We start from the raw sequence: 15,353 nt of genomic DNA on the forward strand, positions 1-15,353 counted from the left end.
GGTTTGGGCCTCTAGGGGTGGTAAATTGTGGAAAGGTAAATAGATGGGGAAATGAATGGAAGATAAAGGTTATTTTAGTAAGGGTTTTTGGTACAGAGCCAGCTCAGTGCCAACCCTCTGTCTCCAGTGATAATGGTTGTTTTCCTGCTCCTTTTATAGGAGAGGGGAGAGGATACACCTTCACAAAGGGGAATTTATGTCGTGCTTTTAGGCAGATAGGGGGAGGGCAAAAAGATTTATGTTTGCTGCCTTAACTGCTTTCAGTTCAAAATAATCCTCATGCCAAAGTGGCATTTTCTGATCCCCTTCGCTGGAATATATAGTATAAGAGGGAGACAGGCGACTTAAGGCTGAATGAGGAGGCAGAGACTAGACCTTGGACAGCCTTGTAAGACTAGTTAAAAGGTTTGGACTATATCCTGAGAACAATGGGAAATCCTAAATTGGGGCATGTAAAAAGTTAATAAACTGAAACTTCAATTAAAATGGAGTTGGGAGGGCTTCCCTGGTGGCGCAGTGGTTGAGAATCTGTCTGCCAATGCAGGAGACACGGGTTCGAGCCCTGGTCTGGGAGGATCCCACATGCCACGGAGCAACTAAGCCCGTGAGCCACAATTACTGAGCCTGCGCGTCTGGAGCCTGTGTTCCGCAACAAGAGAGGCCGCGACAGTGAGAGGCCCGCGCACTGCGATGAAGAGTGGCCCCCGCTCGCCGCAACTAGAGAAAGCCCTCGCACAGAAACGAAGACCCAACACAGCCAAAAATAAATAATTAAATAAATAAATAAATAATTAAAAAAAAAAAAAAAAGGAGTTGGGAGACCAGAAGAGGGCGTGAGAGCAATAGCAGAGCCCAACAGGAAGAAGAAAGACTTCCTCTTCTTTCTTGGCAAGAGCTCAGCCAATGAGAGACTGTCACAACTCAGCCAAGGAAGAGCCATGGACTTTTTGTTTACTATAGCCCTCCTGACTTCCTTTTCCCCTCTATAAAAGAGTTCTTCTTCTCTATTTTTGCTGGGGACTTTCATGTGGCTCACCATAGTTGCAGATCCTGAATTGAACTTCTTTGCTGATCCCCCAAAAACCATTTTTTTGCTGAAGAAATAACTGGCAGTCTATTTTTTTATTTTTATTTTTAATTTTTTAAAATTTATTTATTTATTTATATTTTGGCTGCGTTGGGGTCTTCATAGCTGTGCGCGGGCTTTCTCCAGTTGCGGAGAGCGGGGGCTACTCTTTGTTGCGGTTCGCGGACTTCTCATTGCGGTGGCTTCTTGTTGTGGAGCGCAGGCTCTACGCGCGCCGGCTTCAGTAACTGTGGCACGTGGGCTCAGTAGCTGTGGCTTGCGGGCTCTAGAGCTCAGGCTCAGTAGTTGTGGTGCACGAGCTTAGTTGCTCCACAGCATGTGGGATCTGCTCAGACCAGGGCTCAAATCTGTCCCCTGCATTGGCAGGCGGATTCTTAACCACTGTGCCACCAGGGAAGTCCCAGTCTATTTGTTTTAGGTCAACAGTGGGGAGGCTTAGCGAGGGGGGTCCTGACATGATTAAACTTGTTTTTGGAGGTAGGTGAGACTTCAGGCAGGAAGAGACATGAAGGTGTATATTTAGGAGGTAAAATTAGTAGGGCTTTGAGACTGGATGTTAGGGCTAAAAAAAGAGAGTGGTTTCAGGTTTGGGCGATGGAGAAACTGGGAAAGGTAATACTTCAAGGAAGGTAATATTTTAAGTATGAGGAACGAGGAGTTCCATTCTGAACAAAGTATTTGTGAGACATCCCGTTGACAGCTAGGCATTTAGGTCTGGAGTTCTAAAAAGAGTCTGGCTGGAGATACAGATTTTGGAACAATTTTAGATAAAAAATTGAGGCCATGAGAATGAACGAGTTTGCCTAAGAAGAATGTGTAAGATGAGAAGGCCTAGAACTGACCCCTGAAGCATTCTAATGTTAGGGGTTCTGTAAAGGAAACTGATAAAGAACAGAGCAGTAGGAGGAAAATCAGGAGACTGTGTGATCAGAGATGCCAAAGGAAGGGGATGATTTGATGAAGAGAGAGGAGCAAAGATGGGGGGGGAAGCTTCACGGTCAGGTAGTATAAAGAGGATAAGAGGCAGCGTGCAACAGGGACAAGAGAAGCGTACAGATAAGGGGGACTGAAGGAATTCAGAAGAATAAGCTTACTCTGGCTATACCAGTGGGCCTGCACCTTGCCAATGATACCATGTCTAGCTTCTTGAATAGTTCCCTAAACCCTGGTTTCCAAATCTGATTGAATATGAAACAGACCAAGAGGCAGGCTAAGGAAAAGGATAATTTATCATGTTTGGAATAATGCTTATTGTAACCTAACTCCACCTGCCAGCTAAAGATATGTTGATAATGGGTGATGGCAGGATGCTCAAGTGGTTGCCTCACCTCACGGTGAGTTTAAGTAGGTCAATCAGGAACAGAAAAGGAAGTAAAAATGCTCTAAAAGAGTCCATCAAAGCACAACTTCAAACAATGTGGTCTGAATGGGCACAAAACCGCAACAGATGTGTTAGCCCAGTGAACAATGGTCAGAAAAGAGATGCTCTTTTTTAGAAAAAAGAAAAAAAGGGCGGGGGGGGGGTGAATTTTAGGCAAATTCTAAGCTTAAGAGCCAGAGTGCTAAGCATCACAGAGTCTTTAAATGCTAAGCCTAGACACACATTTTCACACAAAAAGTATCATCTTTATATATCCTGTGTTGTGAGTTTCTACATTTAAATTTACAGGAATCAAATGCGCAGGTACAAGACATGGCAGCATGTTGTGTGAAACAGCGCTACGTGTGTAAAATAACCAAAAGCTTAGCATGAGCAGTCATGTGACTGTTATGCACATACAACTTTAGTCCACTTTGATAGAAGTCATCCAGATAGTAAAAGCAATAGTCATATTGCCTTCTGAGTTCATTTGACTAAATCTGGAGTGCTGTGTTCAGTTAAAGCATCACATTTTAAGAGTAATATCGCTTACCCACCCCTGTCTTTCCATTCCCACTGCCAGAGTCTCTCATCTCACACCTTGTAGAGTGTTTCCAAAGATGGTCAATCCCTCCCATGGCACATGCCTTTTGCAGTGTCACTTTGCCATTCCTCCCATCTCCTCCTGTTGAGACACAGGCTGCCCCTGTGTCTTAATCTGACCAATAAGAAGTGATGGGGTTTGACTTACAGACCTAGGCCTTAAGGGGTCTCACAGCTTCTGTTTTTGCCTTCTTGGTTGCCAGCCGCCAAGTCAAGAAGCTGGGATTAGACTACTGACTGATGAGAGGTCATGTGGAGGAGAAATGAGGGGCTCAGCCAACAGCCAGCACCAAGGCCCCAAACATGTGAGTGAAGCCATCTTGGATCTTCCAGCCCTAATCAAGCCAACGATGGTAATATTCTGTATCTATGCTATCCAGTATGGGAGTCGCTAGCCACATACGTGTATTGAGTCCTTGGAATGTGGCTAGGGCATCTGAAGAGCTTCATTTTTAATTTCACTTGAATTTAACTAAACTTTAGCTAGTGGCTACCACACTGGACAGTGTAGAACACTATCTCCACTCTAATTCATCCAGCATAATCCTGCTAACAGAACAGGGCATATGGCAGCATAAAATCAGTTTAGCACCTACCCTTTATGGGGCTGTAAGTACACAAGCAGTGACTAGAGATGGCTGGTGGTAAAGGTTATAGCTCTGTTAAGTGTGTGAAGCAGTGCCAACTGGTGTTTAAAACAAAACAAAACACTCCCCCACAACATCACCCAAAGGAAGGGAGTGACCCATTCTAACCTGATTTTATCTGAATAAAATGTGAGAAACAGAAAGGGGAATTTCCACACAAATGGAATATACCATTGAGTCCCACATCTACCCTAGAGATGTCCTGATTAGGACATCAACCTTTAAAAACTGTTTTCTTCAACCATATGGTTACCAAAGGGGAAAGGGAGGAAGAGAGGGAGAAATTAGGTGTGTGGGATTAGTAGATACAAACTACTATGCACAAAACAAACAACAAGGATTTACTGTATATCACAGGGAGCTATATTCAGTATCTTGTAATAACCCATAGTGGAAAAATAATCTGAAAAAAATATATATATGAATCACTTTGCTGTACACCTGAAACCAACACCATACTGTAAATCAACTATACTTCAATTAAAAAAATATTGCAAAGACTGTTTTTCTCATCTACCAAAAACCAAAATTTTAATCGTTCCCTGTTCACACATTTCGGAGGTAGAGGGAGCAGGAAGGAAATCTGAGAGCCTCTTACGTGTGTTAGACACAGTCACATACATTAATGCACGTAGTTCTCTTAATGGTTTTTTTTCAGACTAAGGAAATAGAAGTTCGGAGAGGTTGTGACTTGCTAAGGACCTAAAGCTAAATTAGTGCAGAGATAAAATTCAAATCCAACCTCCAGATTTCCCAACACACCACAATACCTCTCTTAACAAGAAGAAAAATTTCTGCTCTCCTGAGATTTTCCGTGATCTGGCCACCTAAATACTCATTTCCAGTTAATGTCTTAACTCTTACCGGATTGATCTCATTCTACATCCTTTCACTTTCTCCTTTCATTTCTTCTAAGTCTACCCATCCTTCAAAACCCAGTTTAAGTCTGAAACTTTCCTCATCCCAATGCTAATTAATTTCCCTTTCCTCTCCTCTGAATTTTAACGTCACTTATAATGGGCACCACATAATGTAGCATTCTTTGTTACATTACTTTTCGTTAAATAGACCGTAATCTCTTTGAGGACAGAGGTCAATACTAAATCTTTGAAGAATGGCAATCTTTCCAATTTCCTATTTCCCTTTGAGCCATGAATAGGTAGTTCTGGAATGGATGAACGCGACCTAAACTCAACAGACAGATACTTCTTGATTAATTAAAGTCAGCCCCAAACTCTCGAGTTTAACCCTTTGCTTAATCTACCGCGCACCAGTTAATCCAGCAAGGTTGAATGGCGAACCGAGACCTCAGCCCGGCCACGTAACGCTCCCAGCGGACTCCCGCACGCCACGCCCAGCCTATTGGTTGCCGATTAGGCGTGCCCCAGCCTAGGGTGGCCGATGGGGCGTGGCGTGCGTGAGTGAAGGCGTGGCCGAGAAGAGGAACCTACGCTCTGGATCACACTCGGTAGTCTCCGGTAGTCCTCGACAACTTCCGGCAAAGGTCTCCTCCTCCGCTGATTCACCTCGGGCATTTCCGGTCTCCTTCGGGCCTTTTCGTCTGGCTCCCGCGCGGGTCTCTCCACTTCGGGTTTTTCCGTGTCCCGCTCGGAGGCACTCGGCAATCGCTCGGCTTCCCCCATCCCCCGGTAACGGTCGCTGGTGAGTTTAAATGAGCCGGGGCTGGCCGGGCCGGAGCCGCTACGGGGGGGGCTTGAGGCACTGCAGAAAGTGGGCCTGAGCCTCCAGGATGACGGTGCTGCAGGAACCTGTCCAGGTAATGGTAACCGTCTTCTCTGAGGCTTGGCTCTCAGCCCCGGTCGGGAAGCAGCGTATGGCCACTCCGCGGCCTGGTGCGGCCTAGGCCCAGCTGCTTCTCCCGCCTCCCCTCACGCCGGCTCCTGCCTGTCTTCTCGTCAGTTCCGAGGCCTTGCCCGCAACCTCAGCCGTGTTACCTCTGGCCCTACGTTACTTCTTCCCCTTGGTGTGAGCGGAGTTCGGCAATAATACCTCCTTTACCCCCGGGCCAGCGTCCGGCGAGCCCCTCCTGTCAGCCCAGCGGCCGGTCCCCGGCCGGCGTGAGGGATGAGGGGTCGACAACTCGCCCCAGGTGCTCTCTTGCCTAAGGATGTTTGGGAGGCACGTTTGATCAGCGATTGTACGATCTTCATAACGGTGGGGCAAGTTTGCAGGACGAGTGTTGGTTTTGTTTTTGTTTTGTGTGAGAAGGTGGAAGGAGGGTAGGATCGGTGTTTTTAATACTAATTTCTATTTTGGTAACAGACTTTGTAGCCCACGTTGCTTTTCTCGCTCAGTAAATTTCCCTCTGGACAATGATCTGCGAAGAGAACCCCAAGGCCCAGTGCCGAGGCGCAAGCACCTATACAAGGGGAGAGGGTGGAAACGGCGAATTGGGTTTTTTCCATGACCTGTGAGGGGGATGAGGAGTGTTTTATTGTGCCTGTGTACAGGGCGTGCAGGAAGTGAAAGACAAATGATGGTTTTTCCATCCATACCACACCAAGGTATGCTTTGACGCACAGTGCTCTGTTGTCATGGAAGAAACACTATTGGATTTTTAAGTGTGTGCAGCAGTGCCAAGTCATTTCCCTCCCGCCATCTGGAGAAACTGAATCTTTTGTCCCTTGGTGATGGACCAGGTCTGTGAGACTTTCACCCTATCCTGTGATCTTTGACTTAATTAGAAGAGTTGACCTCTATCAACTGCTGTCATTGAGTCATGGACTTTCTTTATTTTGAAGTTATAAAGCAAACCGATTTTAGAAATTGCTTCATATTGCCCTTAAAGACCTGTGATGTCAAATAGTAAATATGTTAATCCATCACTCCTTCCATATTTCCTTAATTTTTCTTCACAGGATGAAATATCAACTTCTCCTAGTTGGCTCCTTCTCCAGCTCTTTACCTATAGCAGCTATTCGTTTTTTAATTAATGTAATGTGGGATTCTGTCTTAGGAAGTTTACCTGTTTGTACATTATACTGGTGCTTTCAAAGCTATTTCACTGGTGCTTTCAAAGCTACTTCTTTCCATCCAAATTTCTCTTACTAGTAAAGAGTCTCTTTTTTAAGATTTTTTTTTTTTTGAGGCCTAACATGAAATTAGAAGTTGCTGTCTATACCCTCTTAAATGGATAAGCAGATCACTCAAGTTGTTTAATTTCTGTTTCATATTTTTGTTATTTTGTCTTAATAATTAATGATACAGTTGCCCTATAGGTACAGCTTCTAAAATGATAAACTAGTTTTATTGCTAGCCTATAACCACTTTTTAATAACAATTTCAACTTGCATAAAAACATGGAGAAGAAAAGAAATATGTAGCCAACTCCTTGATAGTACCCATCAGGTTTTCTCTTTTTCCTTAAAGTACTCTTAGCAGTAATGCATTTAGGTATTTTTAAAGCTTAAGAGTCAAATTTGTCTCCTCCGCCCCCCTCCCCCCCCCGCCCACGCACACTACCTTTGTTTATTAGATTTGGGGACAGAGGTAAGAAGTTTTAGGATATAGCTAGGTGAGAATTTTGGTTGTAATTTTTAGGATAAGAAGTCATTCAAGAAGGGATCTGGAGCAGTAGGAGGAACAGGCACCTTTGGCTACGATGATAAAGATAAACTGATCAGGGATAGTGCTGAAAACAGGAAGGAAGAGTAAGGAAGAAAATAAAAATAGAACTAAATAAGATACTTTTTTTTTTAAACTATGATAAGCAATTGCATGTATTTGTAGAGGAATGAGAGTAAGTTGGAAAAGCGTTTCCTTTCTAGGGATGCCTCAAGGTTTGAGGTGTTACTAGGCATAGGGAAAAGTTGAGAGAAAAGATGAGCAACTGTTTTTTGCTTTTTCTTTTTTTAAAGTTTTAACATGGAATACCCAGGTTGATATGTCACATAAGCCTATATAAGTGCTTCCTCCAAATTATCTCTTATAGGAAATTGTTACTTTTGAGTCTTTGCAAAAAATCTCTCCTATTATGAGGCAGAAATTCTGTCAATTATTTTATTTTTAAAATAACTATTTAGGGAAGCCACACTAGCCTAAGTGACTTGAATCAATGCTAATTTGCATGTTTATAAAATTCACCTGATGAAATTGATTTTTAAAAAGACATTTTATATAGATTTATCAATTATTCCTGGGGGTAGGACTTCACAGAAGTGTTGGATGAAGTTGTAAAAATCACCTTAGTAAGCAGTATAGTAAGTGGGTGCTTTACACATATAATATTGTTTTAGAGATTATTAGGTAGTGAAGGAATACTTTTGGCTTGGGATAAGATGAACAGGGACAGCATCTAACGTGGATTCAAAAGGTACCATTTTCAAATAATAGAATTGAAGGTAGTATATTCAGGAAAATTGTGTTAGATGATTTCCACCACCCCCCGTAATGGCTTTTCAATAAAACTGTTTTATCCAACGAGAGTAGAAAAAAATGAAATCCCTAAATATATTTTATGCTTTAAAAAAATATATGTATGTAACTAAATTGATAAATCAATAGGCATTTGACTATTTGATCTTCATTGAAAAAATCGATATATTCAAGTTAGCTGAAACATTTTGCTTATAAAATTTTCTTTTGGAAAACAGATTACATTATATTTAGGTCCAATATAGTGTCTTGAAGACAGTGCTACATAGTACCTGAACTGAGAGAATAAACTTTGGGATGGGGAGGTAGAGGGGGAAGTCATTACAAATATGTAGTAATTCCTTTATGGACTAGTGTCCCGATATAGCCTTTGTGCTTATATATAGAGAAAGCATGAGACAAATAATCACAAATTAATAATTATAAACTGTGATAAGAAGGGCACTATAAATAGGGTGTTAGGAGAGAGACCTAATAGGAGGGTCCTGACCTAAGTCAGATTTGCAATTGGACCATCAATGTTCAGAAGCAGCCTCAATGATAAAAATCAAATTGGGAAGACTGTTATGCACCTGCTATGTGCCAAGCACAGATAAAAGACATTCTAAAACCTTCTCTAAAAAGTATGTTAGGATAGTTCCTTTTGAGCAAATAACATTGAAGCTGAGTTCAAAGTTTGAGAAGGAAACAGTAGTTTGAAGAGCATTACAAGCAGAGAAAACAGCATGTGCAAAGTGCCTAAGACACAGCAGAACTTGGCATTGGAAGAACTGAAAGAGGGCCAGTGTGGCTGGAGTTGCATAGTAATGGAAGGCCATTATAAGGAGTTCAGTTTTCATTCTAAGTGTAATGGGGAATCACTGAAGGATTTTCAGCCGTGGGTTGACACTATCTGATATAGATCTTAAGATCTCTCTGGCAACTGTATGTGAAAGGTCAGGGAGGAAGGAGGCAAGAGTAAACACAATCTTAGGATGAAGGTAACCTAGACTAAAGTGGTAGCAGTGGAGCAGGAAAGAAGTAGATAAATTCAAGAGATGTTTTAGAGGAAGAACCAATGAGACATGGAAATTGATTGTTTATGGGGGGATCAAGAACAGCTACCTGGATTTCATTTTGGGGGGCACCATTTAATAAATGGAGAATTCTTTGAGAGGAGACAAATTTGAAGGAGGACAATTAAGAATTCTGTTGTGAACAAATTGAGTTGGAGATATTTGTGAAACCAACCAGTAGAAATGTGGATATATAACCTCTAATCTTTTGAGGGGTCTAGTCTTTTTTTTTTTTTTTAGAGAAAGGTCATTTTAAATTTATTTATTTATTTATGGCTGTGTTGGATCTTAGTTTCGGTGCGAGGGCTTTCTCTAGTTGCGGCGAGCGGGGGTCACTCTTCATCGCGGTGCGCGGGCCTCTCACTATCGCGGCCTCTCTTGTTGCGGAGCACAGGCTCCAGCCGCGCAGGCTCAGTAGTTGTGGCTCACGGGCCCAGTTGCTCCGTGGCATGTGGGATCTTCCCAGACCAGGGCTCGAACCCGTGTCCCCTGAATTGGCAGGCGAATTCTCAACCACTGCACCACCCGGGAAGCCCAGAGGGGTCTAGTCTTGTTGGGAAGATAAGTATACTTAACAGGAACAACTGGATAATGTTACAAGTCCATATGTGATTGCACAGATAACAATAAATACAGGAAAGAGAGATCCTGGTAGACTGGAAAAATGGGAACGGTTTCTTGAAGGAGTAGAACTTAAAGCTTTAGAAGGTGGAAAGGGTTTGGTAGGGAAGAGAGAATATTCTTGGCATGGAATGGCATGAGCAAGAGCCCAAAGTTGAGAATGGTGTTTAGGAACAGGAAAACAATAAAACTATAGCATTGGCTAGAATGGAAATAGAGGAGGAAAAGGTAAGGTTTTGCTAGCCAGGTAGAATCAGGTTACAGGGGACTTAACATCCAGGCTGAGGAGTTTAGATTTAATTTGTTGGTAATAAATAGCCATTATAGGTTTTTCAGCAGAAAAATTATGTAATGAAAGCACTGCTTTGGAAAAATTAATCTGATGCTATTGGGAAGGAGGGACGAGACAAGATTTAAGGAGACATAAATGCTAGTAGAGAAATCCAGTTACATGGTAATGTACATCAGGGTTTCTCAATCTTGGCACTATTGATGTTTTGAGCAAGCTAATTTTTTGTTGTAAGGGTACTCTCCTGTGTATTGTAGAGTGTTTTGCAGCATCCCTGGCCTCTACCCACTAGATGTCCCCTCCGTTTGTGACAACCAAAGATGCCCCCCAGACATTACTACATGTCCTTTTGGGGGGCAAAATTGCCCAGACTGAGAACCACTGATGTAGACCTGAACTAAATTAGAGTTCTAGAAATTAGATTGTAATGTATAATAGGAAAATTCCACGGGGATTTTTTTTCTTCATACCTTCTTATATTGTTCATTTCTTTTATGATCTAAAAAAAGATCTTTTATGATCTAAAAGAAAACTATTTTCTTTTTTGACAAAAACAAGAACAACACAAAACAATCTATGTGGTCACATTTAAGTCTGAATTAGTGGTACAACTTACAGAGGCTTGTGTATATTTAAAATAATATTTTATATTTAAGAAGAGCAAGCAAGTAAGGAACTTTGCCATTTAATTTCTGTGGTGTTGATTTAATTATCTTTAAAATCAGTGTAGCCTAGGACTGACCCATTAATTTAATCAGTAGGACTTCTCTTTTAAACTTTTTTTTGGGGTCAGTGGTGGTGTTGCTCTGTTTGGCTTCATAACCTTTCGCAGCATTTCGTCCATCTGGCTTTACTTTGTAGAACTCCTGAAGTGATTCACTGAGTGACATTCTTTTAGGGGCAGGTTTACACCAGCAGTTGAGCAGTAGATGAATAACAAGGGGGCTAATCTTAGCCCTGTCTGTCATGAGCTACCAATTTGTAATGCTTTAGAAAATAGTTTATTCCCCACTCCATTCCCCCAAAAGAGATACATAGCGTCACTCAGATGCTTGAGCAGAGTGGTGATGGAAGCTGTATGTGGCAAGTTTTACTTCTGGGATGTATGGGAGTTTTTGTTGCCTGCCTTCACTATCCCTTTCTGACCCTCTTAAGAATTGGTGATAAAGGAATGACATTGTTCTGAGCAAAACTTGATTTTAAATCAGGAATGGATAGAACTCTTGAATATGATACTTTTTTTCTCTTTCATTTATTTAATTTTAAAAAGACAGAAAGAAAGTAAAAGTTCTAGGAGTTTTTGGCCATAATATTTATGTGCCAAATTTTCCTGGTGATCAATATCACTAATGTAGCTGGTGAATCAATCATTTGGTCTTTTGTGGCTTATATGTTACAAAATAAACAACTGTGGCAGATATGATGAGAGATGTTACCTAATACAAACTATAAATTATATTTATTGAATTTGTTTATATTAAGAGCTAGAAAAGCAAAAGGTTTTAAGTGCCTAATGCGTGCCAGTCAGTATACTAGGAGCACCATATCATTTCATTTAATCCACACAAGTCCAAAAATAGAGTTCCATTTTTCACATGAGGAAATTGAGGCTGAGAAAAGTTAAATAATTCCCCAGAGTCACACTGCTGAAAGTGCTGGCACACACATTTGAACACAGGTCTCCAACATCAAATCCTGGGTATATTCTTCCTACTCACCATGTTCTTTTAGTAGGTTCTTAGGAAATCCCCATATTTTATAAAGGAGTAATTAGGTGGTAATTATTTGCATTACAAAAATAATTCTATGTACCATGGAGTTTCTTTCGAGATTTCCAGAGATCCTTAACTATTGGACATATAATAATACAGAAAAACTTAAGACTAAGACTAACATAAAATGCTAACAGTGGGAGGACTGCCAGAGGTAAAGGCCATTTGTTTATTCATCCACCATACATTAGTTAAGCACCTACTTAAAAAGTACGTAATAAATGCTGGGAGTATATAGTGAGCAAAAACAGATGTAGTCCCTACCTTTCTAGAGTTTATATTATAGTGAGGAAGACATTACTCACATACTCTCCTAAATATGTGTAAAATTAAAACAGTGAGAAGTATTGCAAAGGAAAGGTACTTGGTGTCATCAGAGTGTATAAGGATGCCTAACCTCATCTGGGTGTCCTAAAAAAGCCTTCCCTGGGAAAGAAGTCCAAAGAATGACTAGAATTTGCATATTTTGAAGGAAAGGAGGGGGTGTGCCAGGCAAAATGAACGGTATGTTTAAAGGACCTGTGGCAGAAGGATAACATGGCAGATTTGAGGAGCTGAAAGAAGGTCGTTGTGGTAGCATGGAAAGCATGAGAAAATATGATACAAGATGAACAGAAGAGGTAGGTACAGACTATACCACACTGCCTAGTTTTGTGGCTTTTGCTTTTATCATTAAGAACAATGAGAAGCCACTGAAGGATTTTAAGCAAAGGGGTAATATGATCAGATCTGACTTGTGAAAAGCTCATAGGGAGAGAATGGATCATAGGGTAGAAAAGAATTCAGAGGGGCTAAGTAAGACACTCTTAAAGTAATCCAGGGAAAAAAATGGTCTGCCTTTAAAAGTAAATGTTTAGGGGACTTCCCTGGCAGTCCAGTGGTTACGACTCTGTGCTTCCAATGCAGGAGGCACAGGTTCGATCCCTGGTCGGGGAACAAAGATCCCACATGCCACACCAAAAAAAAAAAAAAAAAAAAAAAAGTAAATGTTTATTAAGTTTCTTCCTTTCATTATTACTGCAGTTGCCTAATTTAAATGAGTATCATTTTGGGCTTCCCTGGTGGCGCAGTGGTTAAGAATCCCCCTGCCAATGCAGGGGACAGGGGTTCGAGCCCCGGTCCGGGAAGATCCCACATGCCTCGGAGCAACTAAGCCCGTGCGCCACAACTACTGAAACCCACGCACCTAGAGGCCATGCTCTGCAAAAAGAGAAGCCACTGCAATGAGCAGCCTGCACACCACAACGAAGAGTAGACCCCGCTTGCTGCAACTAGAGAAAGCCCATGTGCAGCAACGAAGACCGATCGCAGCCAATAAATAAATTAATTAAAAAAAATTTTTTTTAATAAAATGAAATAAATGAGTATCATTTTGAAAGATACCTATAGGCATAGTTTCAGAACCCTAGGTCGTATATGATCTGGTAGAACACCAGAAGGCCAGATCAGTTCTTTTGGGGGTTTAGAATTTAGCCAGGCACTGTGCTAGGCTTATCTCAGAGGTAAGTATTTTTATCCTTATTTTACAGATGATTAAAGCTAAAGCTCAGAGAATTGACTTGGTCATCTAGATTAGTGTCCGAGGGATCTTTATCTGCCTTGGATTGAGGTGTGGAGATCATATTAAGTATTCAAGAAATAATTGAGTCAAATTAGGTTTGAATACCCTTTATCTGTTGTTTTCTGAATGACTGTTTTTTTGAGTTATTCTATCCAAATGTTGAAATTCTCTGAGGAAAACACAGTTTATCGCATTACCTTTTATCTATCTCTTTGCTGTGTTGTAGTATAGAGGAAATATAGATTAGATAGCAGTGATTCTGTAGTATGTTTAAAACCTGCTATTATATTCACTCCTTGCTAACACCACATATTTTTGTTCAAAGGTTCAGCTTCCTGACTGATAAGAAAACAAAACCACAGTGAGCACAGTGACAATGACCAGATAGGTGCCTGTAGAATAATACCTGACTTATAATTTCTCATTGTCAGTAAAGACCTGAAAATTCAAAATGTGAAGGCTTTGTGCAGCCTACCTGAAGAACTTGATTTTCTCAAATTCGTTCAGTTTTTTATGGTTTTTTTTTTTTTTTTTTTTTTTTTTACTGCAATCAGGATCATATAGCAAACAAAGTAGATGCTCAATAAATATTTACCAAATGGATGAATGATGTGTTTCAGAGGTGGTAGGCATATTGAATAAGATGATAAGGAAAATGATCTAAGTAGTACGGAGACATGATCTCAGCTGCCATTTACCAGAAAAATCTGGTTATCTTCCAGGTATTTATAGATCACACCACTGAGAGATTTTATTGCCCCAAAACCTGATGTATTCCAACCCCTCGGTCAGACTGACCCTTATCTCCTTACCAGATTCTTGGTTCCTTTATAATGTTTTGCTTATTGTATCAAGGAAGAAACAGCTGGATGTTATTCTGTATTTTTTTTTAATTAATTAATTAATTTATTTTTGGCTGTGTTGGGTCTTCGTTTCGTGTGAGGGCTTTCTCTAGTTGCGGCGAGCGGGGGCCACTCTTCATCGCGGTGCGCGGTCCTTTCACTATCGCGGCCTCTCTTGTTGCGGAGCACAGGCTCCAGACGCGCAGGCTCAGTAGTTGTGGCTCACGGGCCTAGTTGCTCCGCGGCATGTGGGATCTTCCCAGACCAGGGCTCGAACCCGTGTCCCCTGCATTGGCAGGCAGATTCTCAACCACTGTGCCACCAGGGAAGCCCTGTATTTTTTTATATTGCCAACATTAATGTTTTAATCATGTTTATAAGAATATCTTATATTTTACCTCCAGATTGGGTTACTAAAAGTTTATAGGTCAGGAAGTGGAAAATAGATTCAGAGTTTTAAAACATTAATTCAACAAACTTTATTGAGCATTCACTATGTTTAAAGACAGTTATCTAGGATAACTAGGGAAATAACTTAGTTAAGTAGAATAACCAGGGAATTATAGAGAAAAATAGAATCTGGCTTTTGCCCGCAACAAGTTGCAACCTAGTTAACCAAATAATATAACCAAATCTAATAAAAAGCCTGATTTTTTTTTTAAAAGTATAAACAAAATTGTCTAGGACCTCATAGGATGGAGTAATTAATATTGCGTGGGATAGATCAGTGAAGGCTTCATGAAAGGAAGAGACCATGTAAGCTGAATTTTGAAGAAAGGATGACAAATTTCAGGAGATAGAAGTTAAAGACAAAGGACAGCCCAAACAGAGGTGAAGACTCTGAAATATGAAAATACAGCTGATGTTTAGGGCCTGATGGAGCTTTATTCTGTAGATGTTTATTGTGTAAACTTTGTGGGGCTATCCAAGAGGAATCATTAGCAAGTTTTGATCAGGGAAGAAGACATGATAGTGATAACGATGAGGGCAGCAGCTAAAATTTATTGAGTAATTATTAGCTATGTGCTAGGAACCATTGTGTACTTTATTGGAGTCTCATGTTTTAAATTAAGAGACTGAGTCTTAAGAGACATTGTTACTTGCCCGAGACACGGAACTAG

The 15,353-nt window shown here is 41.0% G+C and overlaps 1 protein-coding gene across 13 annotated transcripts in view; it reads left to right on the forward strand.

The window, feature by feature from the left end:
* Nucleotides 1-5,192: 5,192 nt before the first annotated feature.
* Nucleotides 5,193-15,353, forward strand: part of CDC27 (cell division cycle 27) — a 57,454-nt gene continuing 47,293 nt past the window's right edge. For 4 of the 13 annotated variants that reach the window (XM_082373804.1, XM_082373808.1, XM_082373806.1 and 1 more), the window contains exon 1: nt 5,516-5,872. In XM_082373804.1, the coding sequence (XP_082229930.1) occupies nt 5,783-5,872 (90 nt within the window). In that variant the 5' untranslated portion in view covers nt 5,516-5,782. Of the gene's footprint in view, nt 5,475-5,513; nt 5,873-5,934; nt 6,358-15,353 lie in introns of those variants that run through there. The other 9 variants (XM_082373812.1, XM_082373814.1, XR_014238740.1 and 6 more) reach the window with 6 other exon arrangements.

The sequence above is a fragment of the Balaenoptera borealis genome (genome assembly GCF_965194805.1).
Source record: "Balaenoptera borealis genome assembly, chromosome: 20".
NCBI lineage: Eukaryota > Metazoa > Chordata > Mammalia > Artiodactyla > Balaenopteridae > Balaenoptera > Balaenoptera borealis.